The 26,884-nt window shown below is 51.1% G+C and overlaps 2 protein-coding genes across 15 annotated transcripts in view; one reads left to right on the forward strand and one right to left on the reverse strand.

The window, feature by feature from the left end:
- ABCD4 (ATP binding cassette subfamily D member 4) lies at nt 1-25,959 on the forward strand. 11 transcript variants are annotated; one of them, XM_039534135.1, is made up of 19 exons: nt 4-321; nt 1,703-1,830; nt 1,975-2,102; nt 3,581-3,720; nt 7,120-7,236; nt 7,549-7,674; nt 8,713-8,763; nt 10,975-11,069; nt 12,168-12,289; nt 13,780-13,871; nt 14,994-15,083; nt 16,533-16,738; nt 17,084-17,175; nt 17,434-17,470; nt 19,556-19,605; nt 20,036-20,088; nt 20,588-20,664; nt 24,643-24,758; nt 25,001-25,959. In XM_039534135.1, exons 1-19 carry the CDS (start codon nt 281-283, stop codon nt 25,094-25,096), a joined length of 1,857 nt encoding a protein of 618 aa, XP_039390069.1. In that variant the 5' UTR covers nt 4-280; the 3' UTR covers nt 25,097-25,959. The 11 variants fall into 11 exon arrangements, 10 of the variants coding, with proteins under 10 accessions (XP_039390072.1, XP_039390074.1, XP_039390069.1 ...); XM_039534132.1 differs by having other exon boundaries at nt 9-321; nt 1,975-2,156; XM_039534133.1 differs by having other exon boundaries at nt 9-321; nt 1,706-1,830; nt 1,975-2,156.
- Nucleotides 25,951-26,884, reverse strand: part of LOC120403270 (acetyl-coenzyme A synthetase 2-like, mitochondrial) — a 19,911-nt gene continuing 18,977 nt past the window's right edge. For all 4 annotated transcript variants that reach the window (XM_039534127.1, XM_039534131.1, XM_039534126.1 and 1 more), the window contains one exon: nt 25,951-26,863. In XM_039534127.1, the coding sequence (XP_039390061.1) occupies nt 26,687-26,863 (177 nt within the window). In that variant the 3' untranslated portion in view covers nt 25,951-26,686. The remainder of the gene's footprint in view (nt 26,864-26,884) is intronic.

Genomic DNA, 26,884 nt, shown 5'->3' on the forward strand with positions numbered 1-26,884 from the left:
GCCTGCCGCCATGTTGACCGCGTCCGCTCCTCCCTTTCCCGGAACTGCTCTATCTCAGCGGTCGAATTCTATTGTCCCAGCGGCGCCTGTCTGCCTCGCGGTGTAGAGACTCTATAGTTCCATTGGTGGGCGGGCTGAGAAGGGCATAACATGAATATTCAGAAGAAGTAATGAATATTCATCACGTAGTGCTCGGGGCGGGGCAGAACGCTGGCGAGGCGACGGTCTCGCTCGGACTCTGGCCCGGGCGGCGGGGCCCGGCTCGGGTTGCCCCGGGCTCATGGCTGTCGGGAGCGCGGCGGCGGGGAGCGCCGGCGGCCGGTGAGTGGGAGCGAGGGCAGCCGGGGGATCGGGGTGTATTGGGCGGGGGCGTGTTGGTTGGTGGAATGTGCGGGGGGTATGGGGGCACGTTGGCTGGAGGGTGCGGGGGATGTGGGGGGCGCTTTGGCCGGAGGGGGTGTGGAGGATGTGGGGGGCGCTGTGGCCGGAGGGGGTATGGAGGATGTGGGGGGCGCTTTGGCCGGAGGGGGTATGGGGGTGCTTTGGTGGGTATGCGGTGGGGGCACATTGGCTGGAGGGGGGATGTAGGGGGCACGTTGGCTGGAGGCCCCCCCACATACCCCATACCGCCTGCCAGCCATTGCGTGCCCCCCCATTGATTGGTGGGGGTATGAGGTAGGGGGCACATTAGCTAGTGGTAGCACATGGGGGGCATAGCTGGAAGCAGGGAGGGAGGAAGAGGAGGGGAGTTGTGTTGTGTCCAGGATCCCAGGGGCCAGCCCAGGGCGATGTGGCAGCTAGGGAAGGGGAGCTGGCAGAGCAGGGGTGGTGAGAGGGATCCATTGGATAGCAAATGGTGGCTGCTAGGGGAAGAGCTGAGAGAGGAGGGAATTGTTGGAGCAACAGAACAGGAAGGTGGCTTTCACCTCAGCACTTTGGTTAGACTGTAGGATCCAACTCAAGAGTCAGGTGGGCCAGTTTTCCAAGGGATTGTGGATAATTGGACTTTACCCCTTCCGTAGATGGAATCATCTCATTTTCCCAGTTCAGGTATTTCAATGGCAGGACAAGTTAGATGCAACTTGCCAGAATGTAAAATAGCCACACTTCTTTGGCATGCGCTGGAGGTAGATCTAGAATGCTGGAGCAACAGCTTCTCTGATTCACACTCAGTGGGGTGGGATCAATCCCACCATGCCGCATGAAGCATGATGAGGGGTTAAGCCTATCCCAGCCTGTAGAAGGGACAGGAAAGGATTCATATTCTCCAACATGAGGAGTCATCTTGGCTACTTTCCTTTGGGACCCTCCAGCACAAAAGCTCTGCTGTGGAATCCCTGACTAATGAATTCTTATGAACACACTTGACCCCTGGTTGGCCTCGGACCAAGCAGGTGTATGTTCTATGGGGCAGCTCTGCAGTTTGTTCTCTTGGCATGTAGAGTCCTTTATTTTGAGGATCACTACACTCCTGGTGCTCCGAGGCTAGTCCCTGGCCTCTCCTGCAGCTGTCACTAGGGATGTGAGGCTCCTCCATTGAGGTAGAGGAAGGGTTGATAGAGTCTGGCTCCAGGGAAGCAGGCTCTGGGGTGGGGTGGAGCAGAGATGGCTACTTCTCTGTAAAAGGCAGATTACATAGCGCACCTTCAGGAGTCCAGTGCCTGCTTGCTAACCTCACTCTCCTGTTCTTTCTCTCTCTCAGCAGGCCCCAGCCCCAGCTGGACCTGCAGTTTCTGCGACGCTTCGGGAAGATCCAGGCCATCTTGTTTCCCAGATGGTCCTCCCAGAATGTGCTCATGTTCCTGACCCTGCTGAGCATTGCCCTGTTAGGTGAGCTAGTGAATGGCTGGGCTGGGGGACAGAGGGGAGGGGTGCAATTCCAGGCCTTTCATTGGGGTATGCTTCTTGCCCCTCCTCCTCCACTGTGCCTCCTCAGCCCTTAATTTTCCCTCTGTGTTTCTTGTTGCCTCCCAGAGCAGTTGGTCATTTACCAGGTGGGATTGATCCCCAGCCAGTACTACGGGGTCCTGGGGAGCAAGGACTTCTCTGGGTTCAAAACCCTGACTACGATTGCTGCGATACTCATCGTACTCAATTCCACGGTAAGAGAGGCATGTGCTCACAGAGGGCTAGAGAGAGCAAAGAGGGATCCTATGGTAAGACAGTAACCACCTTCTCTCCCCCCTCTCTCCTGCCCCCGTCTGCCCTCTTAGGGTGGGGAGGAACAGAGAGGGACCCTATAAAAAAGGAGAGTCCTCCCTAGGTTGCAGCATGTATTCTCAAGCCTGGGATCTCTTGTTCAGACCAGGGATCCCTTGTCAGCTTTACTTCTGGGCGAATTCTGCAATACTGTGTGTGTGCATAATTAATGAGCCATGCATATTTTAAACTTTTTATGCAGAAAAAGCTTCTGCCGAAATGTTGCTACAGTTCTGCCTTTTGCTCACCTGAGGGCATTGTGGCAATAGAACACAGCAGCAGCTCCTGTCCAGCTAGGGAAGAAAAAGAGCCCGCCTTCTTCACAGCGCCTGTCAGGCTGGGTCAGGAGATAGGGTCTATGGGGAGACAGACAGCATGGGGTGCTGGGGGAGTCAGACAGGGTCTCATAAGGGCTAGTATGGGAGAACAGACTGGGGCAGGGGCTGAATGGGAGTGGAGACACAGGGCCAGGGGGGAGGGAGGTGTAGGGCCACATGGTGATGGGGGGTGTGTGCAGAGCTACATAGGAGCTGAGTGGGGGCACAGAGACACATGGGGAAGGGGGTATAGAGCCATATAGGGACAGGGGGAGGAGTGCAGGCCATATGGGAGTGGGTGTCTGAGTGGGGGTGGAGGGACACATGGGGGTGCCAGAATACATGGGGATGGGCAGATGTGCCTGACTGAATGGGAGAGGCTAAGGGTCAGCCAGGATCTGCATGGAGGAAGCTCGCTAACAATCCCTCCCCACCCCTCAAAAAACACCTGTTCCACACTTTTCCCACCCATACCCAACAGCCCTCCAAGTTCACTCCCAGGCTCCTTCCCAACAATTTACTTCCCTCTCCCTCAGCTCCTCCATTACCCCTGACTCCCCCAAGCCTTTGCACTGCTTCTGAGGAGTGTGGGAAATACAGTTCTATATTGTAGTTTAAATGAATTATTACTTAGAGTTCTGTATTAATATGCCTAGTAAGGAATCTATTTGTCAAAAAACATTTTCTGAATCTTTTTTGTTGTCTGGTATTGTTACAGACATACTTGCTGAGAGGTATTTTGAAATAAATAACCAAAAATAATTGAAACTGGTGTGATTATAGTGTGTTGTTTTGACAAAATATGCAGAATTTTTTGCAGAATTTTAAAATTGTGTGCAGAATTTTTAATATTTTGGCACAGAATTCCCCCAGGAGTACAGCTTGCAGCATTGCTCTTGCAGCTTAGTGCCCAAAGGGAGGGACTGGGACTCCCTTCTGCCCTGTGCAGACAGCTGAATGTGGAGTGGGCCATTTAGTTTTTTATTGCTGATTCATTTTGGATTTGTATCGTTAAATGATTGCTCTCCCTGCCCCTCTTTCTGTCTCTCTTTGCCTCATCCCAGCTGAAAAGCTTGGACCAGTTTATCTGTAACCTGATGTATGTGAGCTGGAGGAAGACTCTCACCGAATACCTTCACGGCTACTATTTCCAGGGCCAGGTGTATTACACCCTGAATGTGCTGCGCGAGGACATCGATAATCCGTAGGCTGTTCGCAACTTCTTTCAGCTTCTTGCTTGGCGTCTCCTGAACTGCTCCTCGCTCTTTGGCTACCATGTCTGTGTATCTGGCTGCCCTTGGTAGGGGGCCATTTTGAGCTCTCTGTGTGTATGATTCTGCTCTGTGGGTTTTTCTCTAGTGCTGGGTGGCCTGGGCTCCTGTCTCTGTGCCTGGTGGAAGGCAGTCCTGATTGGGGGGAGGGATAGCTCAGTGGTTTGAGCATTGGCCTGCTAAACCTAGGGTTGTGAGTTCAATCCTTGAGGGGGCCACTTAGGGATCTGGGGCAAAAATCAGTACTTGGTCCTGCTAGTGAAGGCAGGGGGCTGGACTCGATGACCTTTCGAGGTTCCTTCCAGTTCTAGGAGATAGGTATATCTCCAATATATATATATTTTTTTCCCCCATAGAGAACTCTCTTCATTGCCAAAAGATCTCACTGCCTGTAAGTTGGCAGAAAGTGCTGTTTCTGTTGGTGGATCTTCTTCTGTGCTGCCAAGTCTTACCTGCTTCATGCAGCCCCCTTCTGCCCCCACAGCCAGCCAGCTCCCTCCCTCAGGGCCTTGCTTCCCTCTCAAAGACCCTCCTCTCCGTGGTAGGGATGTGAGATCATCCTTTGGGCTGGTGCTTTGCCCAGGGTAAATCCTTCCTCTTTGACAGGGCTCAAATATGGAGCAAGGAAAATCTGCCCACTTGAGACTTAAAATAATGAGACTAGTTATTTGCACAGTGGTGTGGGTTATAAACGAGACCCCATGTGCTGCGCAAGGTGTTATCCTGTGGCAGGGACTTTGGAACCATACAGCTGGTTCCCTTCCGCCCTCTTCCCCTCTCTCCTCAGTCCAGTTGGGACAGGCATCTTTGTTTTGATTTTAAACGACCCAGAAATTTTTAATTGGAATCATGTGTTTTTCTAAAAGGTTTGGCAGCCCGGCAGGGGTCAGCTGGGGCTTTTGACACCCAGGAAAGGCTTGGGAGTTGGCTTTGTTTCTTGCAGTAGAGGCCTTTAGAACTCGAGAAGGGGGGATATATCTTCTCTTTCCCACCCCCTTTTGGGCAGGGTCAGAGGTGACTTTGAACTTGGGAGTAGTGGGTGGAGAGTTGAATTCCTCATAGTTCATCCCAGCAAACTTTGACAACTGGCTTCTCCATTACACCCCACTGCAATATTTGCCACTGCATCAACAAGCAAGGAGAGGAGGGATATATTAGCTGGATGATCCTGATAAAATGATGAGCAGCTAAATAGTTAATGTTGCCATTTGAATCGACATCCTTAGGCTTTTGAGAGGTCCCCCCATTTAGCTGCCACCCCTCCCAGAGCTATTGTTTCAGGCTGCCTATAGATTTGTGTAGTCACCATGTTAGTTGCACTTGTATCACAGAGAGAAGAGGGGCTGTATGCATTTTTTTTTGTTCAGATTCTGAATTAAATATTTGTGGCACAATAAAAAAAACAAACCAGTTCTGTAGCACGTTAGATGGCTGCATAATGACATTATACACAGCCCTACCTACAGGCTGAGGAATGGGTACTTCAGACTTGGATAACTAGTGGTACAATTCACTTCTCTTACTGGTGACACCTCCCAGGGAATTGAGCTGAGCCCAGAGATAGTTACAGGAAATGATTGCTTAATGGGGACCATAACTCTTGTTAATGGAGATGACTTCAGGTAATTTAGTCCTCTCAACTAAGAGGATCATGGTCATTCTGTAATAAAAGTGATTTAGCACCACATCTGTGTGGGATGGAGATACAGGAGTGGCACTGAACTATGATTCTCAAGCCATGACTGGAGCTGCCGCCAACCTCAAGAAATGTTTGTTGCTGACAAAACTTTACACTAGAGACCAAACGTGCAGAAACAGGTTTAGAAAGTAGTGCCTAAGGTCAAGACACCTGGATGCCTCATTAGTGTGATAGGCAGCCAGTGCAGAGCATGGATCAAAACCAAAAACTCATGCACACCCAGCCGTTCCAGGGAAGGAACAGAGAGGCCCCTCACCAGACTTATCTTAGTCAAATGTTTGCTTTTAACCTTGGGATGTGCACTATATAATCAGGGCCCCTTTGGTTCCTCAGCAACATGGGACCAAATTGTATGGCAATTGTATGCCAATTTGTAAGTCCTAAATTCTGCAGCGGAATGATTTTATTGTATTGCTATGGAATACTTTTCATTCCCCGCCCCCAAACAAATGTGTTCTGTTATGGCTCATAATTGAAAATACTCCAGGACGTAAATGTGTCTGACGGGTTTTCCTCAGGGATCTTCCCCTGCGCCAGGAGGTTAGAGGCTAAGCAGTAATGGTGAGGTGGTGTCTTGTTAGCTCACACAATGTAATCCAACTGGGGACTACCTTTCTTTCTTTCTTTCTTTCTCTCTCGCTCCCCTCTGCGCTGCAGGGAATAAGTAGATGGGCACCGTCAGGGTAACACATCCAAACAGCTCAGGGTTCTAGCAGGGTATCTGAATTAATATTACTTATATGGAGTCATAAATGTTGCTTAACAGACAAAGGAAAAACAACATTCCTGCCACCGGATTCCAGTCTAGTTAAAATGTAACTGGATGAGAGATGGTCACAAACGCTTGTGAGGAGGGAGGATAGCAGCAGCAAGATCAGTGTATGATGGGGCAGCATAAAAACAAAAAGCTGGTGCTGGTGTTTTGGGGTTGCAGAGGGAACATGTCACAGAGTTAAGGAAGGGAGAGTCTCCCTCCCCCTGGCCCTGGGGAAGCTGTGCCTCCTGTAATGTGTTGGTTCAGGGCACCTCCTTCCCAGGCAGATATTGACAAATTGGAAGGCGTTAAAAGGAGAGCAGTGAAAGTGAGGGATTGATTTATGGAGAAAGTTTTGAAAAATATGTGTAGCTTGCATAAGGGGCCAGCCTACCCCCGAAACATAATCCAGTCAAGCAGCTGATTACAGCAGGGTCAGCCTTTGGCACCGTGGATAGGCCCCTAACTGTGTTGTTAAATGAGGTGTGTAATCAGGCTAAGAGGTCTGGAAGTGACCTGGTGGTTTTGTAGTGCACATGGGGCTCCAAGAGATGGCTAAGTAGAGGCAGGGTTGTGAGCACCAAGGAGGGAGAAGGAACATTGTGCCTGGGTGTTATTAATGGCATCTTAATAAGTCCTGTCAGGTTGTGGAACGGTTTTGCAAGGGAAGTGGTGGAAGCCCCATTACTTGCTTCCTCAAAAACTGGATTGGACAAAGCCCTGAGAATAGACAATGGAACAGCTCTCCCCAGGGTGTGGGGTGGTAGTGGTGGGGGAAGGAACTAGGTGCGTCCTGACATGGCTTTATTATCTCTTGTTCTGATTTGTTCTCGCTTTCATACTTGGCTTTAACAGTCAGTGTTGTTTTATGTCGAGCAGAGACCAGCGAATCAGTCAGGATGTGGAGAGGTTCTGCAGACAGCTAAGCTCCATGGCCAGTAAACTCATCATCTCTCCTTTTACACTGGGCTACTACACCTATCAGTGCTTTCACAGGTAGGATCTCTGCACCTTCCCATTGGAGTACTGCACCTCTCAGAGCTGCTTTCATACCGTTCCCGGGAGTGCTACGGTTCTCAGAACTTAGTGGCTGGGAATTTGAATCCTGGCACTAGCACACGGTGTGGGATTCCTGGCACTGATTTAGTGGGGATGACTCTGACTATGTGCAGGGTGGGTAGAGTTCCTAGTCCCAGTGTACTGGGGTTCATGTGTAATAGTGGGGTGGGTGTTGCTGAGACTACCCTCCCAGTCTAGTGTGTGGCCGTTCCTGGGTTTGCTAGCTAACCTCTCCATCTTCCCCTTTAGCACCGGCTGGCTGGGCCCAGTAAGTATCTTTGGGTATTTTGTCATTGGGACAGTTGTTAACAAGGTGCTGATGAGTCCCATTGTGTCAAAACTGGTGCATCAGGAGAAGCTGGAGGGGGATTTCAGGTGAGTGGTTGGAGTCTTGCTTTCACTGACCCTTCCTTTCTGGAATTGCTCTGCTTAATGCCAGCCTGCTCAGCCCCCAGTCCAGTCCACTCAGTGTTTGACCCATATGTGGCTAATCTCCTCCCCCCTCCTCTGACTAAGCAAGTCAGCCTGCTCAGCTCCTCTGAGCCCACTGAACCCAGCCTCAGAGAGACCCATCTGGGATCAACGTGCTACGCCCCACCCATCCCTGCCACTAGAGTGTGACCTGGTGAGACAGCGCCCCTGGGTCTCCGTTGGTCCAGCCATCAGTGTTTTCCACTGATCCCTTGCTGCTGCTGCTAATTGCAGTGAGGTGCTGTGGAGTAGAGGGAGCATGGAGCTTCTGTTAAGTTGGATCTTGATCCACGTTCACCAAGAATGGTGGCTGAGACTTGAGGCATTCCTCTTCCTCCCACCACGCACATGCACTTACCTTCATGATGTGCCTGAAATCCCCACACACACCTTAGGTCTTCTACATCTCTCCTTATGCTTCAGGGCATAAACTGGAAAGGTATTGGTCAATGACCAGGTGCATTGTAAGGGTTTGACAGCTTCCTCTGAAGCATCCAGCATCCGTCATTGTCAGAGGTGTGGACAACAGAGCAAATGTGCCTATTGGTGTGATACGGTGCAGCATGGGGATCCCGGATTAGATGGGCTCATTGATCTGATCCAGTGTATCAGAGATACTGGGCTAGTAAACAAACTATGGGATACTGGACTGTCCCAGTGAGTGGGATGCCAGTGGTCCAGTGTGATTGGTGCAGAAGGGAGGAGACCAAACTAGACCACTAACTGACCTGCTCTGATGGTACCTATGTATAGGGCAATGTAGTGCTCTTCTGAACCTTGCTCAAGGCCTCTGGCCCTATGTTCAGGACCATTCCTGGGCTAAGAATCTGTCAGGTCACTCAGCATGATGGCAGGAGCAGGGATGGATTTTTCTGTTGCAGGGGTGTTCATTGTGTAATCCGTGGGGTGATCGTGTCTCGTGTTTTGGTTTGCGTTGTGCAGGTTCAAGCACATGCAGATTCGTGTAAATGCAGAGCCAGCTGCTTTCTACAGGTAAATGATGGACTAACCTGTTTCTTCTCATCGATCCTTCCAGCTCCTAGAGTACCTGCTCAGTTCAAACATTCCAGAACAGTAAGGGAAGGGACCTATCCTATTGCTTGCACTACCTTGTCCCGTCCTGTTTGTTTAAGGACCCTTGTCCTTGCCTCCTGTGTCTGGTACCAAGTCTCTAACTTGCTGCTCTGCTATGATCCAAGTACAGGGCCTCTGCTGGGTCCTACGGTTCCTTTAAGAAAAAGTGCCTGTAGGAGAGTTTCCTAGACCTGTAATTGTGGCACAGTGCCTTCCTTTGGATTTTGTACAGCACCTGCCATCAGTGGTCAATAAATAACCCAGGTGCATTAAAATCCTAGGAGTTGGAGAGGAACAACCCTTTCCCCTCTCCCCCTTCTTCAGGGTCCAGTTTAGGATTATTCTATGGCCTACAGACCATTTTCTGGTGCATCAGACTGGGGCCTCTTCTACTGCTCTGGGAGACTGTTCAAGGGCCTCATCCTATCCTGTTAAGATCCTCTCCTGAGATCTGTTCTGATGTTCTCTTTTCCTAATTTGATCCCGCTACTCTCTCCTGTTTCCCCTTTGTTGTCAGTCCAGTTAGACAGACTTTAGTTCTTTCTCTCTCCTCCTAGCTCAGGCCCTCTGGTCACCTTGTTGCTCTTCTCCGAACTGCATCCACTCTGTCAATGTTTGCTGCTACTGAGGTGCCCAGAACTGAGCATGCCCTCCCTGGTGGGACCTGCCCAGTGCTGCATGGTGTTTGCAGTGCCTCCCAGCATTGTACCTCTTGTGAATGTCACCAATATGCTCTTTACCTGCCTGAACCAGATCATTACTAAAGGTGTTGCATCCAGCTGGCTAGAACCCTGATGCCTGTGGGCTCCCAGCTTGATAAGGTCTGGAGTGGAGTGCCTGGCTGTGGGCTATGAAGGTCAATGTTCCCCTCACCTTCTAGCCTTATCACTGTGGGATCTTGCCACTGGGGGACAACAGGGGCTGCCCCATTCTCCAGCCCTCCCTGTCTCCTCTGTGTATGTGGCTCCCTGGCCTGATCTGGTTGAGCACCTGTAACGGTTCTCCCTCCATCAGTCTAGCCCAGTGCTCTGCCCATGTGGTGCTAACAATAATGAGAGCTAGGGACAAGTATCTTCACTGCTGTATCATCTAGATGTGCTGTGAGCCAAGTTGGACAATATGGTGGTAAAAGCACCTGCACTAGACCTACACTGGCAGCTCCACCGGGGTTAGCCCCCTGTGCTGCTCCGCTGGGGCTAGAGTTGGTAGAAATTCAGCGTGGATACAGCCTGTGTTTGAGTACTAAACATTTTATTTTTCTGCTTTTCACCACCTGAGGGCGCTGTAAACATTATGAATGAGTGGAAGTAGCTGTTCCAGGCCTCAGCCCAGGTGGTTGGTGTGTAAATGGACCTCTCTGGTGCAAGGAGCTAGGCTCTGAGTGTGCAGTCAGAGGGGTGTGGATCTAAGAGTCAGCAATGACTGCGACTATATCGGCACCTACTAAAGCTGGGGTGGGAGAGGAGCCCCCTTCCAGGCTTGAAATCCAGTCTTAGTCAGACAGCTCCAGGGACATGAATGCAATAGACAGATTCACCTGGATTAGCTGTGTAAAGTACTTCATGGTTTGGCTTCTCAGGATGTTGAAGACCTGAGCCAAAGTGACCCACAAGAGATCAGTAATCAGTCCGTTGCTGCTCCAGCATGGTAACAGTTATAGAGCAGTGGCCAAGGTAAGGCCTGGGCATCTTGGTGGCTAGACGTCACCTTCTCAGCTCACCTCACTGCTTCCCTTTCTGGCTCGAGGAACACTGCAGTGTTTTGTCCATCCATTCCAGAAGGCTGTTTGTTCAGGTGCATAAAGTAGCCCCACGGGCACCCTAGTCCGGTATTGGGCCTTGCGGTCATCACTTGCCTCTTTTTTGGCCTCCATGTCTAATAGAATCTGCCAGAGCACCTTGGTATTTCTTTCTCAGGGCCACCTGCCTCAGCCGCGGAACTCCTCAGAGGCACATTCACCAGGCACCTGGGTATTTAGTGCCTGGCCACCACAATAACATTGCCCAGATACTACAGTGATGAGCATGCTCCAGATAGCTACAATAGTCCTGCAATGCTTTCGTCAATGCAGTGCACCCAATATGTAGTGGCTTTGGTAGATCCGTGGCATGCTACTGTCTTGTTTTGCAGAGCTGGGCAGGTAGAGCACATGAGAACTGACCGCCGGTTGCAGAGCCTCCTGCAGACACAGAGGGAGCTGATGGGCAAAGAACTGTGGCTCTATAGTAAGTGAAGAATTTCCTTGATTTGCAGGGGCATGTGGCAGCTTCATCAGGGTAATCATCAGGCCTGGGGAGTGCGTCCCCAGGGACATATAGGAGTGCTGGCTACTCCTCCACTGCTCCTGGCTTCAGGAGGCCATGCCTATTGTACTGGCACCTCAGGGTTTGTTGCGGGGACATTGCCTTCCTAGAGGAGAATCCAGGAGAGAATGACATTGGGTGTCACACTGATGCCTTGCGGGGGACACTGGCAAAGCCAGAGGACCAAATCAAGAAAACGGTTCTGCTGGAATCCAGACTCTGAGGGGAACAGGTGGCAGCAGCACTTGGGATTTCAGTCATCCACACTAAGAGTGTCCTGGAAACTGGGCTCTTGGAAGGGAGAAGGGTTGGTGGGAATGAATGGAAGCTGCTCTGAGACCATGTCTGTGTAAAGCATGTGCCTCTTGCCCTGGTGCTGCCCAGAAATCTTGACTCTGATCCTGATTCCAGCCCTGCCTGAGCCAGTCCCTTAGTACTTAGGATCAAGGGCAAGTGAGTGCCTTGCCTTCAGGGTAGAATCTCAAGCTTTATTATTATATTATTATTATAAGCTTTGCAAACAGTGGAGTGGTGTATGTGGGAATTCTGAACACTTGAGCGTTTCTGCCTTTCCTGTGTTCCTTAGGAAGGTCAGTGATGTAGGCTTCCTGCCCCAGCCAGATCCCCCGGATATTCCTTGCTGCGTCCTGGCTTGGCTGGCCACTTTGCTTCCCCACATTTCTAAGAGGCAGCGGGGGCTCTGGCGTTTGGAAACAAGTAGGCTGGGTGGATTTTGCCCTGTCTAAGGTATTCTAGCTGTGTGGGTGGTGGTATCTGGATGGCTTTTTCTCCACTTTGGTGCCCTGGCTGGGAGAGGTTCATGCCAACAGGTTTCATCCCTGCGATGTGGGTCTTGTGCAGTCTTTTGTCTTGGCACCCGAGGTGCAGTGTGAGGTGGTGAATGGGGGGGGGGGGCGAGGGCGAGACCAGTTCTGTTTGGCCTCAGAAATTGGACTTGGGTTTGCCTGGGACAGAGGGTGCTCCCTGCCCATTAACTCCTGCCAATGTGTTTATATCCAGTTGGGATCAACACCTTTGACTATCTGGGCAGCATTCTGAGTTACGTGGTGATTGCCATTCCCATCTTTAGTGGTGTTTATGGGGACCTGGATCCAGCACAGCTGAGCGCTCTGGTCAGCAAGGTGAGTTCAGCACCATCTCCCAGAGGAACATTTTCCACGTGCTGCGTTTCTTCCCCTTGCACCCTGCAGGACACTAGGCCAGGGGATGTGACGTAGCACACGGGCTGACCCAATCCTGGGGGTCTGGTGTTAAGTCCATAGAGAGCGATGTGCTGTGCAGGGCTGGGCTCCAGTGGAAGGAGTATCTGGTATTGAGAGCAGAGCGAGGAGTGCACTGCGAGACGTGGTGCTGGAGGTTGAGGGGGTTACAGCCCCTCGGTAGGGAAGGCTGACTTCACTGGGTCACATTCAGAACATTCTTTGCTAACATAAGGGCTAGAAACGTAGGCCCTGTGCCTGCAAAATCTTAGGTGTGTGATTGACTCGCTGCACTCACATATGGAAAACTAATCACACACAGGCATTTGCAGGATCAGGCCCTCTTGTTTTAAATGAGGCATCAGAGCAGGGCTGGGCCCATGTAGCACTGCCAAGCCCACTGCTTCTGCTGACTGAAACCAGATTCTTGGCTCCAAAAGCCCCTGTCTGCATGGAACTGCTCTGTCTAGTAGGCTGATCTCTCTCCTGCTTTTGTTGCCTCACTAGGCCCCGAGGGAGGGGCCTCCAAATCTGACTGGTTCCCAGCTGAACAGGAACAGTCTGAGACTGGTAATGCAGATCTAAAAGCAGCCAGCTTAGCATTCCAGGCTGTGTAGCAGAGACATGCATCTGAGAGTAGCAGACCACTTCCAGTGCAGGGTGGGGGGGGAAGTGGTCAGCGTGACACCAGGGAGAGGACATTGACCCCAGTGCTGACGGGAGTCGCAGTGCAGCTTGGCAGGACTTGTGGAAGTGCTAACCGACCAGCTGCAGCCTGTTTGTTCAGAATTCCTGGTGGTTCTTCTGATTGTTCCTCTTTCGCTTAAAGCTGTTAGAGGCTTTAACCCTTGGAGTACTGAGAGGAGCTCCCTACTGGCTGGGATTCCTACGGCATCAGTGTGAGGCACGCGTCCAGGGCTCTAGGGAGTGTTCAGGCCAGTGGGGATTCCTGTGGGGAATGAGTCCTGGTGCCCTCTCCTTGCCGAGTCCTACCACCAGGCCCAGTTTTTGGTCTCACCCAGTTTTTGGGTTTGCAATGGGCTGATCATGTTCCCTTCAGGGATGGCCTTATGGGAGGCAGTTTGCTCAATGGCTGCAGGGAGTGAGAAAGGGCAGCTCCTGGCAGACACTGAGAGGGATCTCCCCTGGGTCAGTCTACAGGCTGGTGCAGGTGAGCCCTGTTAAGTCTCTTGTCCGGTGCTGCTTTCTCTGTCGTTTGTCCCTCTTTGGGTCACCACTCTCCTAGAGTCTGAGTGGCTGCCCATGCCCAACTGTGATGGCTGCCCCTAGCTGAGAGCATGGTATCCCATTGCCACTAGCTTGCTGGCTGTGAGGGCAGGCACAGCCGCCTCAGCTCTGGGTGCTGCAGCCCCGTCTCTGTGCTAACTCTTCTCATGTGATTTTTCCGGCAGAATGCCTTTGTCTCCATTTACCTCATCAGCTGCTTCAGCCAGCTCATCGATCTCTCCGCCACCTTGTCTGACGTGGCTGGCTACACACACAGGTGAGAGTTGCCCTCCCTTAATCCTGTCTCCAGGAGAGGGAACCTTCTTGGTGCCCCAGTGCAAGGCTTCTGGGAATATCCCAGTCTGCGGCTCTGGCAGACGTGGGGAAGCTTGTACCCTAGGCAGGGCTCCTTGGAAAGGGGTGATTGCTAATGTGGGGTTAGCTTGTAGGAGGTGTCATTCTTAGGCCTGGTCCACACTAAAAAGGGGGTTCGAATTAGGGTACGCAAATTCAGCTACGGGAATAGCGTAGCTGAATTCGAAGTACCCTAATTCGAACTACTCACCCGTCCAGACACGGCGGGGTCGAACTCCGCGGCTCCCCCGTCAACTCCACCACCGCCGTTTGCAGTGGTAGAGTACCGGAGTCGACCGCGGCGCTTCCGGAGTTCGAACTATCACGTCTAGATCAGACGCGATAGTTCGAACTCCGAGAAGTCGAACTCACCGCGTCGACCTGTGCGGTGAGTATGGACCTGCCCTTAGTATGAAGATAGCATCCACAGACCCAAACCTAGATGGTGCTAGGCATGGTCCGTCCATACATCTAGTGCAAGACTGCCCTTGCCCCAGAGAACTTGCACTCAAAGGTCACTGCCGTGGGCCCATTTGGAACCGAGGTTGGCAGGGAGCGCTTCTCTCCAGAGGCTGGGTGCTGATTGCCTATGACTGGAATCCCCTTGCCAGCAGAGGCCACTGAGGAGGCGAGATGCTGAATGGAAGGGTAGCTCTTCCTTTAAAATGTCTTAGTCGCAGCCCGCTAGTGTCCATGTACTTTCTAGTCCAGTGAGTAGCTTGCAATGGAAGGCACTGAACTGGCTGCATCTCCTTCCCAGCATCCCTCCTAAAGCTCCCCATGATGCCCACTGCTTAGGAACTCTGGGTAATTAGAAAACAGAGAACTCTTTTTAATCTCCTTCCATTCCCCCAGGAGTGGACGTCATGTCAGTGGTTCAGCCTGGCAGCTCTGTAGGGTAGGACTTGCTCTATGTCCTGTACAGCACTGAGCACATTGCATTAAATACAATCTGTTAAGAAGCCCAGTGAGGACAGGAGCTGGAATATGGGGAGAGGGCTGCGGAGTCATGTATGTCCCTCTTGCTACCCACTCTGTCTTACAGAATTGGGGAGCTGCAGGAGACGCTGCTGTCTCTCTCCAGGAAACACCGTGATTGTGAATCAGAAGCCAAAACCAACTGGGACTTTGACAAGTGAGTATCTGCAGCCAGCCTGAGCTTGGGATGGTAACTTACTGTTTGCAGCTGGGTTTCCAGGCTGTGGGAAAAACTCTCATGTTCATCAGGCATTCTGGATGTGCCTCTGGGATGGTAAAATAGGGTTTCCTCCAAACACTGCAGCCTCAGGTCCTTCTCCCTTGAATTCCCCCAGGGGTGCTATAAGGAGGGGCATAGGTCTGCATCCGGTGTGCCTGAGGAATAGGCACAGATTAAACAACCATTGGGCATGTCCCTAAAATCTCCCTGAGGCAGGGAAGTATGTTCATATCACTGGAAAATCAAAGAATCTGTAGCCTTGGAAATCAACCAGCTCAATAAGAGGCAGGTGTTGGTAGCCGGGTGTTTGTGAAAAAGCCCTTTGAGGCCAGCAAGTTGAGTCTGCCAATGTATTCATAGTCATGTGATCTGTTACTGGCTGCCTCCTCTCCCCTCCAACTGTCACGCTCACCTGTTGCATCATAGTTCAAATTAGTTTATAAGCTGTTTGGGGCAGGGAGCATGTCTTCATGTGCGTGCATGGACATGTAGCACCCAGTACAGTGGGGTCCTGATCCCAACTAGGATTTCAGGGCACGACCATAGTGAAAATAGTAAATAAGTCTCTAGAGAGAGAGAAGCTCTATCTAGTCTGCTCCGACCCCAGCAGCCAGTTGGATTGTTCCTGATAATGTGTTCTCCAGGGCTTTGGCCAATTTCAGGCTTCCTGCAGTTCCTCACTATGGGGCTCTCCTTCAGCATTTTCCTTCTTGCTACCGTCCCAGGTCATCACATCCTGTCGGACATGGACAGCCCCTGCATTTGGGGGTGTTTCTACGCTTTTGAATGTGTTCCTTCCATTTGTGGGATTAGTACCAGTACTTGGAGGGGTGGGGACCTGACAGCATGTTCATGGGCCTGGGTCAGCCTTTCCAAACCTAGAAGTCTAAAGCAGGCCTGAATCAAAATGGCCTGCCTTTCACGGATGAGGACTGCAAGCCCCAAAGTCTGAAAATCCTGGCCTTGGCCTCTAACTGTCAGATGCCTCCGGCCAGCAAAGTGACTTCTATTCCTGCCATTTCTGCCGCCCCTGTGCTCCCGGATTCCTTCCTGCTGGGTTCCTGGGCTTGAGCAGGTTGCTGAGGAGACGGATGGATTCACCTCATGCATCAGGATTGTTGCTAGCTGAGCTCAGAGTGCAGCTCCTCATGACGTAGCTGGTATAAATGACACCGTGGTACCCCAGTAACTGGTGCTTTCTAGCTCCGAAGGCTGGAATCTGTTGAGTTTGTCAGTAGGCACCAGTCGCCATGATATCTAGGCCCTAAATATGACATTAGGGGAGGCATAAGTCATTTGAAAGGCATCTGCTCCTCACCACCTCAAGGCTCAGTCACTTACCCTTGGCTCTTTTCTTCTCTCTCTGCCTTGGTTTCTGGGCTCCAGTGGTCCTGGAGAGCAGACTGTGCTGGGGGATACAGCCTTCCTCCTGGAGCGAGTCTCTCTCTCGGCTCCATCCTCGGACAAGCTGCTCATCAAGGACCTGGACCTACGGATTTCCCAAGGGAATAATCTGCTGATTGTGGGGAACACTGGCACAGGGAAGACATCACTCCTGAGGGTCCTTGGTGGCCTCTGGGAGAGCACACGGGGTAAGGATGGTGACTCCTCCAAAACCTCATCCCACTAAATGGAGGGCAGGAGCTGGTGCTGCCCCAGGGAGGCTGGTGGGTGGAAGTTGTGCCACTTGTGGGAAGTTGGGGCCGCTGGCACTTGTGACAGCACTCACACTCACTGGTGCGTTCAAGCTGTCCCCTTTCCCGTATGCTGTGGTGTGAACTTCTCATCAGTGCACTCTGCTGAGCACCTGACCTTTGTACGTGGAAGTGTGATCATTACCTAGTGCTTGCATCTCAGTAATGCAGGCCTGTGCACCGGGAAAGGGCTAGAAGGTGAGCTTGTGAATTGGTGTGACTCTGTCTCTTGGATCTATGCAGGGAACATCCACATGCTGACCTGCTTTGGCCCCCATGGGGTGGTGTTCCTGCCACAGAGACCTTTCTTCACAGATGGAACCCTGCGAGAGCAGGTGAGTCAGTTTGGTGCAGGGGTCCCACAGGCCGGCTGCACAAAGCGTGACAGTCCCAGTCCCTAGTTGCACTCAGAGCGGATGAGACAGGACAAGCAACCCCAGTGCTAGGAAATTGTGGGCTGCATAAAGGCTCATAGGAGAGAGGACTGGTGACAGCTCATCTCCTCGTGTCTGAGTTCTGGGCACAGCGTGTGGCTGTGATGAACTCCATGTCCAGCTTCCTCTGACATGGGTCTGTTTGGTTTGTTCAACCAGGTGATTTATCCTCTGAAGAAGATTTATCCAGTTTCAGGTGAGTGGAAATTAATTGAAGGAGCTACTAAATGGTCACTGGCTGCACCTGTCCTATATTCCCCACTGACACATTTTTTTCCAGCCCAGCCACCTCCCTGCCAGTCCGTACATTAGCAGCACTAACTCATTCTGCCTTTGCTGCCCTTAGCGTTTCCTTGAAAACCTTATCTGTGTCTGTAGTTCATATCTGTGCTCTCCATAGACTTCCGGGAGGAGGATTCACTCTTGTGAACAGCCCTTTGTGAAGCCACATTGGCCGTTGCTTGTCTCTTGTGCTCGGCATCATTGTTCATTGCTACTTATGTATGGAATCTTCTAGGGTTCCCTGCTGATCTCCATACAAGTGTGTGGAGTGGAAGTACTCAAATCACCCTTTCTACACTTCTCAATTCCCCCAGATTCTGAATTAGTCACACTGAGTCTGCACCTTCCAATCAGTAAGAATTAAGTCCATGAAGGGTATCTTAGGGGTGGGACTTCCCCATGAGAACAGGATCAGTGGATTCAAGTACTCGGGGTGCTATGGATTTTCTCTCTCTCAGTGCTGTAGTAGTTGCCTATGACACTCCTTTGTTCTTTGTAATGTTACCCAACATATTTAATCACCAGCCCCCTTCAGAACCAAATTATGACTTGTTGTCATGGTAAATAATAGATATTTCGTTAGATTTCTGAAAGCACCTTTCCCAGTAGATCTAGGTTTGTGTGGGTGCGTGTGTTAAAAAAACACTCAAATATGCAAAAACAAAGCTTACAAAAAAGCGCTCCGCAAACTGCCCATCCAAAGTTTACCCAGACCACAGGGCTACTTGTCCAATGTAACAGCTCTTTGTCACACAACCCATGACTGGACGTTCCTGATCCTGGATTTGTTGTGTTATCCTCCTGTTGGATGGTGGGTATTTATGCTGTACCATGGTGGGCTGGACAGTCATTTCTTGTAACTTTTATTGTGTTTTATGTCTGCTTCACAGAGTATAGAGCCTGGCTAGGGAGCCTATTCTAAATAAACCTACCCCCTCACAGAGAACCTGAGAAAATAGCTGGCTTTTGCATTATGTCCTGAAGGCAAATGAATCCTGGTTCTGTCAGACCCATAGGAAGTGTGTTCCAGAGTCAGGCTCTGCTGTGGGTGGTATCTCTTCCCCCCTCCTCCAAGCACACCCCTGTGACCGATGTAGCCAGGAGTCAAGCCTTGTAGGAGTCTATCAGTTATAACCAGACTGGAGTCTGATTGGAAGCCAGTGCAGACTGCAGAGCTCCAGTGTAATGTTGTCTGAGTAAAGTAATGCCCAATAAGCTGGTAACTACATTCTGCTTCCAGATAGGCTGGAGGCGTAGCCACATGTAGAGTGCATTGTAGTTGCCTAATGTCAAGGTGGCAAAGGCTAACTTCACTTCAGAGAGGCACTTGGTAGGTACATGGCCCTTCTGCTCAGCTTCCACATCAGCTCACGTGTCCATTTTCGATTCCAACTGGCTGGCTCGTTTTAGCTCTGATATTGTCCCTTCATTTGTTGGAACTTCTTGTTCCCCTCCCAGAACTCCCTATTTGCTGGTGCCTGTATTCTGACCCCAGGGATTTCCTGGCTTGCAATATGAGGGTTAGAGCTTTTAGGCAGTCTTGTTAAGGCACGTTTCTGTGGCAGTTGGGCACAGTCAGAACTACTGAACCCTTGGTCCTGCGTTAAGGCTGTTTCTCCTCCCTTGTTTTCCACTGACCCAGGATCTAGATACAGCTCTGAAACCTGCTGCCTAGAGTGGCAAGTCTGTTCTGTTCATGGTGCTGCTCCTGGATATTGGTGTTTAACCTCCCCTGCATGTGGTGGGCCTATAGGAGCCACTTGAGGATTAGCCTTGGACCGAAGGGTGGAGTGTGAAATCTGCAGCTCTTCGGTGGTTCAGACGGACAAAAGTTAAACTTTAAATGACTTTATTAAAAAATAAACAAGCAACCAGAAACTCTCATGGGAAGCAGTGGGAGATTTGGGCCCCTGTTGGCCCATCCTTGGTGATCCCACGAAGGTGTTGCCTTAGCGGTGCCATTGTCCTGAACATGTTGATGATGCTTTTTGTGTTCTAGGGTCTGCAGATGATGAGAGGATCCTGCAATTCCTGGAGCTGGCTGGGCTGGTGAGTTGCTAAGGGAGCTGACCACAGCATAATGGGCCTGTGCTATCACTGGAGGCACTGTGCTGTCCTACGTCTCCCGGCAGGGCAGCACAGTGCTGGGTGTCATGTGCAGGATGTTCTCTATAACCTGGACAGAACCCTCCCACTAAGCTCAGCAGAGGAGGAGTATTGCCATGGAAGGTGCAACACCGGCGAGGAGGTGGGAACGTATCAAGGGCAGGAGTGACACTGGGTTGAGAGAAGGGTTGTCATGGGAAGGTGAAATCAGGAGGAGGCATGTTTGTGAGAAGGATGGAAAGGGGTGATTGAGGACAGCACTGGGGACTAAGGGAGAGATTCTATTCAGGGCTGTATCTGCCATGAGAGGCTGTTGGTCAGAGCTGGGGACGTGCTCACATTTTCATTCGTCTCTCTCCTGTGTCATTTGCAGTCTGATTTGTTGGTGCGCACAGGGGGTCTGGACCAGCAGGTGGATTGGAACTGGTAAGGCTGGTGCAGTGTCTGAGGCTGGGTTTGTAGATCTCCTGGTTAGTGGAAGTGAGTGCGGAGCAGTCACACAGAGCTGACCTGACTTCCGAGGGGAATATCCTCTGCATCCAGCCACACTGGGGTAAGGGAATGGTATTTGGGAACAAAGATGGTATTTTAGCATTGAGAGTCCGTTCCTGCCCCCAGCATCTGAGTCTGATAGTCCCACATAGGCGCATCTGCTCCCAAGGCAATCTGAGATCCCTGGAGTTGCAGAGCCACGCCTAAACTCTAAATCTGACAGCTCTGGGTGCCAAGCTTTGAAAGGAGCTGGCTCCGTGTGAACGTGGGGGCTGAATGCCTCTGTGGGAGACTGATCTGAGCCCACTGCTCTGTGATGCAGACAGTGAAGGTGGCTCACATGGTTCTCTGGTGTTACTGATTGCCAGAGGGTTCGATTCATCAGCAAGTTGGTGCTAATTGCCCCTCATTCTGATTCTTGTCTCTGCTGCAGGTATGACATCCTGTCCCCAGGGGAGATGCAGAGACTCTCATTTGCAAGGCTCTTCTACCTCCAGCCCAGATATGCAGGTGAGTGACAGCAGGCTGGAGAAGAGCGGGTCAATGTGCAGCTGGAGGGGTAAACCGTCAGAGAGACTGTTTAGAAACCCCCCTTTCCTTTGCCAGGAACCATCCAGATCTCTTTGCCATCAGTCATGACTTCATCTAGCAGCTGGAGGGTACACACAGGAAGTGTGCATCTGTCCCAGTGAACATATTTATACAGTCCCGTAGTTCAGGGTGCCTGCTGGACCAAAAAAGTGGCAAATATCTGCCCTAGGGAGCTTTTGTCTGTTAGACTAAACTGTGCAAAAGAGGCTGAACAAAGGTGAGGGAGAACCAGGGCTCCCACTGAGACAGAGCACAAGAGATGCTCTCCTGTGTTGGCGTCTCTAATTCTTTCCCACAAATCTTAACATATTAAAATCTGTGATGGGTGCCGGTGGAGGGGGACTGCAGAAGACGGGAAGGCTAGTGGGAAGAAGTGTGTGAGGAAGAGGCGTTTGAAGGCGAGCGAGGCTGTATGGTGCACAGGGCCATTGAGCATGTTCCTGGCTCAAGGGCAGAACAGGAAGAGGCACCAGGTTGCTAGTGGGCCAAGTGACAAAAGGAGAGTATGAATTGCCATGGGACAGTGTCTCATGAAGGATGGACTGAAAACACACACTTTCCCTGGGGCTTCTCCACAGGATGTAGCGTGCGAGCTCCCCCTCTTAAAGGGGCTGAAAGCATCATCTATTATTAAGATTGCCTGATACTTGCCATTACAAGACCCTGTTTTCAGTTGTTTATAACTTTTGCCAAACATTAAACCATTCAGGCTGAAATCTTCTATGCTGGGTGTCTGCTCAGTGTCACAGGCTTGGATGCCCACAAGGCTGCTGTGTCTGGACCCATGTGCTGGATCTGTGTACTTGTGAGCTCTCCTCAGTCTGGGTAGGCTCCAGCCACAGTCTCTGGCATGCTTTCCAGGCACTTCTAGGGAATGGGATTCCACGGTCCAGCTGCCTTGGGCCTCCAGGGCCACACTTTGGAGCAAGGCCTTAAAGTTTGGCAGGGAGATGGCCTTTGTGTCAGGGATGTGCCTTTTGCCATCCTCCAGGAAAATCTGCCCAAATTTAGTCAAGTTATAAGCCTTTCAAAAAATTGCAACTTGCACCTGCTTATTAAAGACTTGCTAGAGCTTTAGAGCTAGCTTGGCAGAAGAGTCGATCTGCATTGGATATGCTGTAGCCCAGGGCTGAGTCAGACTTTCCCTACAATTGCTGCTGTAGGCTGTGTGAGAACTGGGCAGTAGAACTGAGAGCAGGGAGCCTGTCTCTCCTGTGCTCTCAGTGGGATGAGGAGCCCAGGGTGGGTAAGAGGCAGGAATGGGACAGGTTGAAGGGGACAAGGCAGAAGGGGTCAATGGGGGACAGGCAGAAGAGGCTGTGCCCTCTAGAGCATGTTCCTTCCAGAACCTGCAGTGGAACCCAAGACTCCGGAGTCTCACCATTGTTCTGGTGTCAGCAAAGATCTGTGAAATCCACTGGTAAAGCGTTTCACAACATCCTCTAGTGCTGGTTACACTGGCAACCTTAATCCTGGCATTTCCTGGCTTTTGAGTGCTTACTAAGATTGCAAAGTCAATGTACTTTCAGTGCAGATTTGTATGTCTGTGTGTAGTATAGGAGGTAACTTGTGAGTGAATGTTTTGTTCATTCGTGTACCGTGGACAAAGTACAGGTAGAGCTGAGTTACAGTATTGAGCTTTTTTGCCTCCATCAGGTTCTCTGGCCCACAGTGAGATAGTTGTTGGGGAGAAGGTTGTGACTGGGCTCGCCACTAGATCATCTCCGCTCCAGGGAGAGGCTTGTGCATGAATTGTTTACAGTAACTGTTGGTAATGAGCATGTAGCGTTCTGGCAGGGGGAGTGTATCTGTGATGTATATTCCAAGGGGAGGTCGGGTGTAGGGTTTGAGTGGTATTAAGTGGGGGAGGGGGAAGAGACACCAAGTGGGAAAAATGATCTCATCCTTAGCTCAGTTGTTTTTTATCCAGCTTGTTTACCAGGGAATTTCCTATGTGGGGGTGCGTATTCAGCAAGGCTACCTGAAAGCTCCATCGGGGAAGCTTGTAACCCCACTTAGTGCAACATTTCATAGAAAAACATCAGAAGTTACTTTTCAAAGGTTGAGCTCATGGAGGCTCCTCTTCCTCAGCTGGTGGTTGTTATAACGGGGCCCTGGTGTTCAGCAGTGCCACACAACCTAGCCTTTGGTGTGGAATTGTGCTCTGGAATCTAAACTTTTGTTTGTTTCTCGCTCTAATGGTTGTGAAGATAAATTTGAAAACATGACATGCTCAGAACCAGTGCGGTGTTGTCTGTGTATCAGCAGGAAGCCTGAAACAGTAGCTCTGGGAGGGAGTATTGTGCTTAGGAGGGAAAAATCAAGTGCACAGCTACAAAATGGAGAATAAATGGCTCAGCAGCAGCAAAGGATCTGGGGCCTATAGTAAATCATAAATTGAATATGAACCAACAATGTGATGCATTTGAGAAAAGGCAAATTCCATTCTGGGTGTATTAACAGGAGTATCATATCTAAGCCCTGGGAGGTATTTTTTTCTACTCTACTCTGCACTGGCATGGCCTCAGCTGGAGTATTGTGACCAGTTCTCGGCACAACGCTTGAAGAAAAATGTGGACAAATTGGAGAGAGTCCAGAGGACAGCACCAAAAATGATAAACAGTTTAGACAACCTGACTTATGAGGAAAGGTTAAAAAAAACTGGGCATGTTTAGTCTTGAGGAAAAAAGAGTGAAGTGGGGAACCTGATAAATCTTCAAATATGTTAAGGGTTGTTATTGAGAGGGTAGTGATCAGTTTTCTCCATGTCCATTGAAGGTAGGACAAGAAGTAATGGGCTTAACCTGTAGCAAGGGAAATTTATGTTGATATCAGGAAAAACTAACTATAAGGCTCATTAAGCACTGGAACAAGTTACCAAGGGACGTTGTGGAATCCCCATCACTGGAGGTTTTTAAAAAGAGATTAGACAAACACCTGTCTGGGTGATCTAGGTTGACTTGGTCCTGCTTCAGTGCAGGGAGCTGGACTAATTGACAACTTGAGCCCTGCATTTCTATGATCTGTCCCATTCATCACCTTGGGATGTTGATTCTGAAACCTAAAGATCCAAATGTACCTGGCAGCCTTGTTGATTGTTGAGCTGGATGTTTCTGCTAAAGTGAATCAAGAGTGGAAATGCTTCCAGCACGATCCCCTGCCACCAACACCTGCAGCTTGTTTCCTCACAACCCTGGCCACCTGTACAGAAATCTTTGGCATATTGAAAACTGAAAATTGTGGAGTCTGTAAAATACCCCAGAGACTCCAAGAATGTAGTATTCATTAAACCCCTTCATTTTTAATTTCAGTGAAATGGCTGCAGAATTTCCAGTCTGCCCACCTGCGTGTAGCTGAATTCAGAAATATTGCCACAGAATTGAGGTCCAGCTTGTGGAGTGAATGGGGCTGGGGTTCTACCTTCCCCAATGTCTCCAGCCCTAGAGCTTTCTCATAGGGGAGACTTCCCCAGATTATAAGGTGTTTGAAGGTTTCTTAGGGAAAGACAAACCCCGGTGATACTCACTGGCATCTGACTGTGCTGGAGTGGATACACGATGTGAGCTTTTGGCTGGAGTAGGAGTCCTGTTGGGAAGACCAGGTTTCCCCTTCAGCAGACAGTAGCTTTGGGAGCTCGGACCAGCGGTGAACAAAGGTCCCTGCCCTGCTTCTCTGGTACCTTTTGTACTTTGCCTAAGAGTCCCTTCATGGAGGTTTCAGCCTTGACAGCTCCATGCAGCATGTGAGCAAGGGTCTCAACAGCTGCTCAGTCCAGAATCCACACCTATAAGGAAAAGCAGGCTAGAGAGCAGGGATTGGCTGGGCTGGCTGGCTAGCCTGACTGGTTGCAGTCCTTGGATGATGCCATGTTGATGGGGCTTTCTGCTTTGCTCCCAGTGTTGGATGAAGCCACCAGTGCTCTGACAGAGGAGGTGGAGAATGAGCTATACCGCACTTGTGCTCAGCTGGGGATGACGCTAGTCAGTGTGGGACATCGCACCAGCCTGGAAAAGGTGAGACTGAGAGCGGCAGACCTATTTCCATCAGCACGGGGGGCCTGCTAGCTCCTGGGCTGCATTTGGGATTGAACAGGGCAGGGAAGGGCCGGGGGATGAATGGCAGAGGCATATGTTGTCAGTGGGTGGATGGCGTGGGATTGGGCAGGGATGGTGGGGTGTACATGGGCCCGCTCCTGGGGAAGAAGTGGATCCCCCTTTGAAGCCAAGGCACTCAGTTGTGTGTTGCTGAATTGCAGTTTCACACTTGGATTTTGAAACTCTCTGGAAGAGGAAGATGGGAACTAACAAGAACCGAGAGAGCGAGGCGGCTCCCAGCCAGTGAGGGATGCTGAAAAAAGTACCGTGGCTTGAGACTGGTTAATTACCCAGGAGCTGCAGAAACACCTGATTAGTAGATGTGGAACTGCAGAGCCACCAGGAGCCAATAAGTATTCAGGGAGGAGGGTGATGGTTTCTGGATTTTACTGAAGGAACCAGGACTGAGTCTTTCCTTTCTGCCTGTCGTCGAAACTGTTTTTGTTGTTGGGTGCTGCTGAGAGTGGAGGTTTCCATCCCTCCCAAAAGGGGCTTCTCCTCAAAACATTCCCCTGGCATCCGATCCCCTCTTCCTACCTATCGTGGTAGGGGGGAGCAGAAGGAGCCCCATTTTCTCCCTACTTTTGAGAGGGAGGATAACTTTGGATGGAGGGGGAGAACTCCTGGGTGCCAGGAGAAGGCATCATCTGGTGCTGTGCAAAGGCAGGGCCAGTGGTGCCTGCACTTGACGGCAGTGTGGTGCTGGCTCAGAAAGGACCAAGGTCTCCACAGGGACCACTGTCATCTGAACCTGAGGCTGGGATCTGCAGGGATGGACAGGGCTCATGTCTCCTCATTCTGTTCAGGGCCGTGCTCAGCACATGGTGGATTAATCCATGGAGTTTGTGTCATTTTACCCCAGGCTGAACCTCACTAGAAGCATTTTGCATTAAAATCCAGGGCCTGTTAGCATGGGGTATGTGTGGCAGCCTGAGCTGGTGCCAGACAGCAGCCGCCGCCTCCTGTCATCCTGCACTAGGGCTGGCCTTACGGGTGGGCTAAGTGGGCAACTGCCTAGGGCATTGGGGTGGGGGAGGACGTGGCGTCTGAGTGCCACAAGCTGGTGGGCCTGGCTACCACAGCACAGGTGAGTGGAGGCTGGGCTGGAGCCCCTGGCCAGCCGGGCTCACCTCTACAGAGCCAGTGGGCAGCCCCTGAGTCCCCCCCTTCCTGTGGGCACAGGCAGTAGCTGTGCACCCTCTCCCCTCCTGCTAGGTGGTCAAGGGTGTATGATGGGAGACCCTGGGCTCAAACTTCTCCCTGTGCAGCCTGGCAGGCACCTGATCCCTGTGCCCCATGCTATAGTTCTCAAACTCAAAGGGTGCCAAAATATAGATTCAGCAAGGGTGCCATTTTCCCTAAAGCTGACCCTGTCCTACATGGACCCCGCTCTCCCACACAGACACAGTGCTGTGGCAGTGGGTTTGGAGCAGCCGCAGGAAAAGTGTGGGCGCTTAGTGTTCTACATGGACATGCTGGAGCTGGGAGCCATCCTGAAGAGAGGCCTCCAATCTGGGATCAGCCAACCTCCACCCTCTGCCTCCTCACTAATTATCCAGATGCAGGGAGGGGTATGGTGGCTTCTCACTAGGGCCTTCCACTTCCCAGGGAGGAAGCAGGGCTCCCTTCCTCACCCCCTCTGCCTGCCTCACCCTCGCACTTACTGCCCCCAGACACGGTCACTTCTCAGAGGAGCGGTCTGCTTTGGAGGTCCAAGGTCTTCAGTGCTGGTGTGAAAAATAAAGTTGTGATCTCAACTGAATTACTGGTGCCTGTTGATTTGGCTTTTTCTAGGCTAGGTCCCAAATTAGATGGGGGCGGGAGGGGGTGAAGAAAAGGGGAGCAGGTTACTGGCCCTGCTCCTCCTGCAGGAGGCGCTTGTGCCCCTCGATGATCTCCTCCACGGCCTCGTGGTCATCTAAGGTGGTCAGATCCCCAAGCTCATCTGCCTTGTCCTCTACAATCTTCTTCAGGACACGGCGCATAATCTTACCTGAACGGGTCTTGGGTAGACGCTTTGTGACCTGCGGCAGAAAGGAGCAGAG

Source organism: Mauremys reevesii, linkage group 4, assembly GCF_016161935.1.
Source record: "Mauremys reevesii isolate NIE-2019 linkage group 4, ASM1616193v1, whole genome shotgun sequence".
NCBI lineage: Eukaryota > Metazoa > Chordata > Testudines > Geoemydidae > Mauremys > Mauremys reevesii.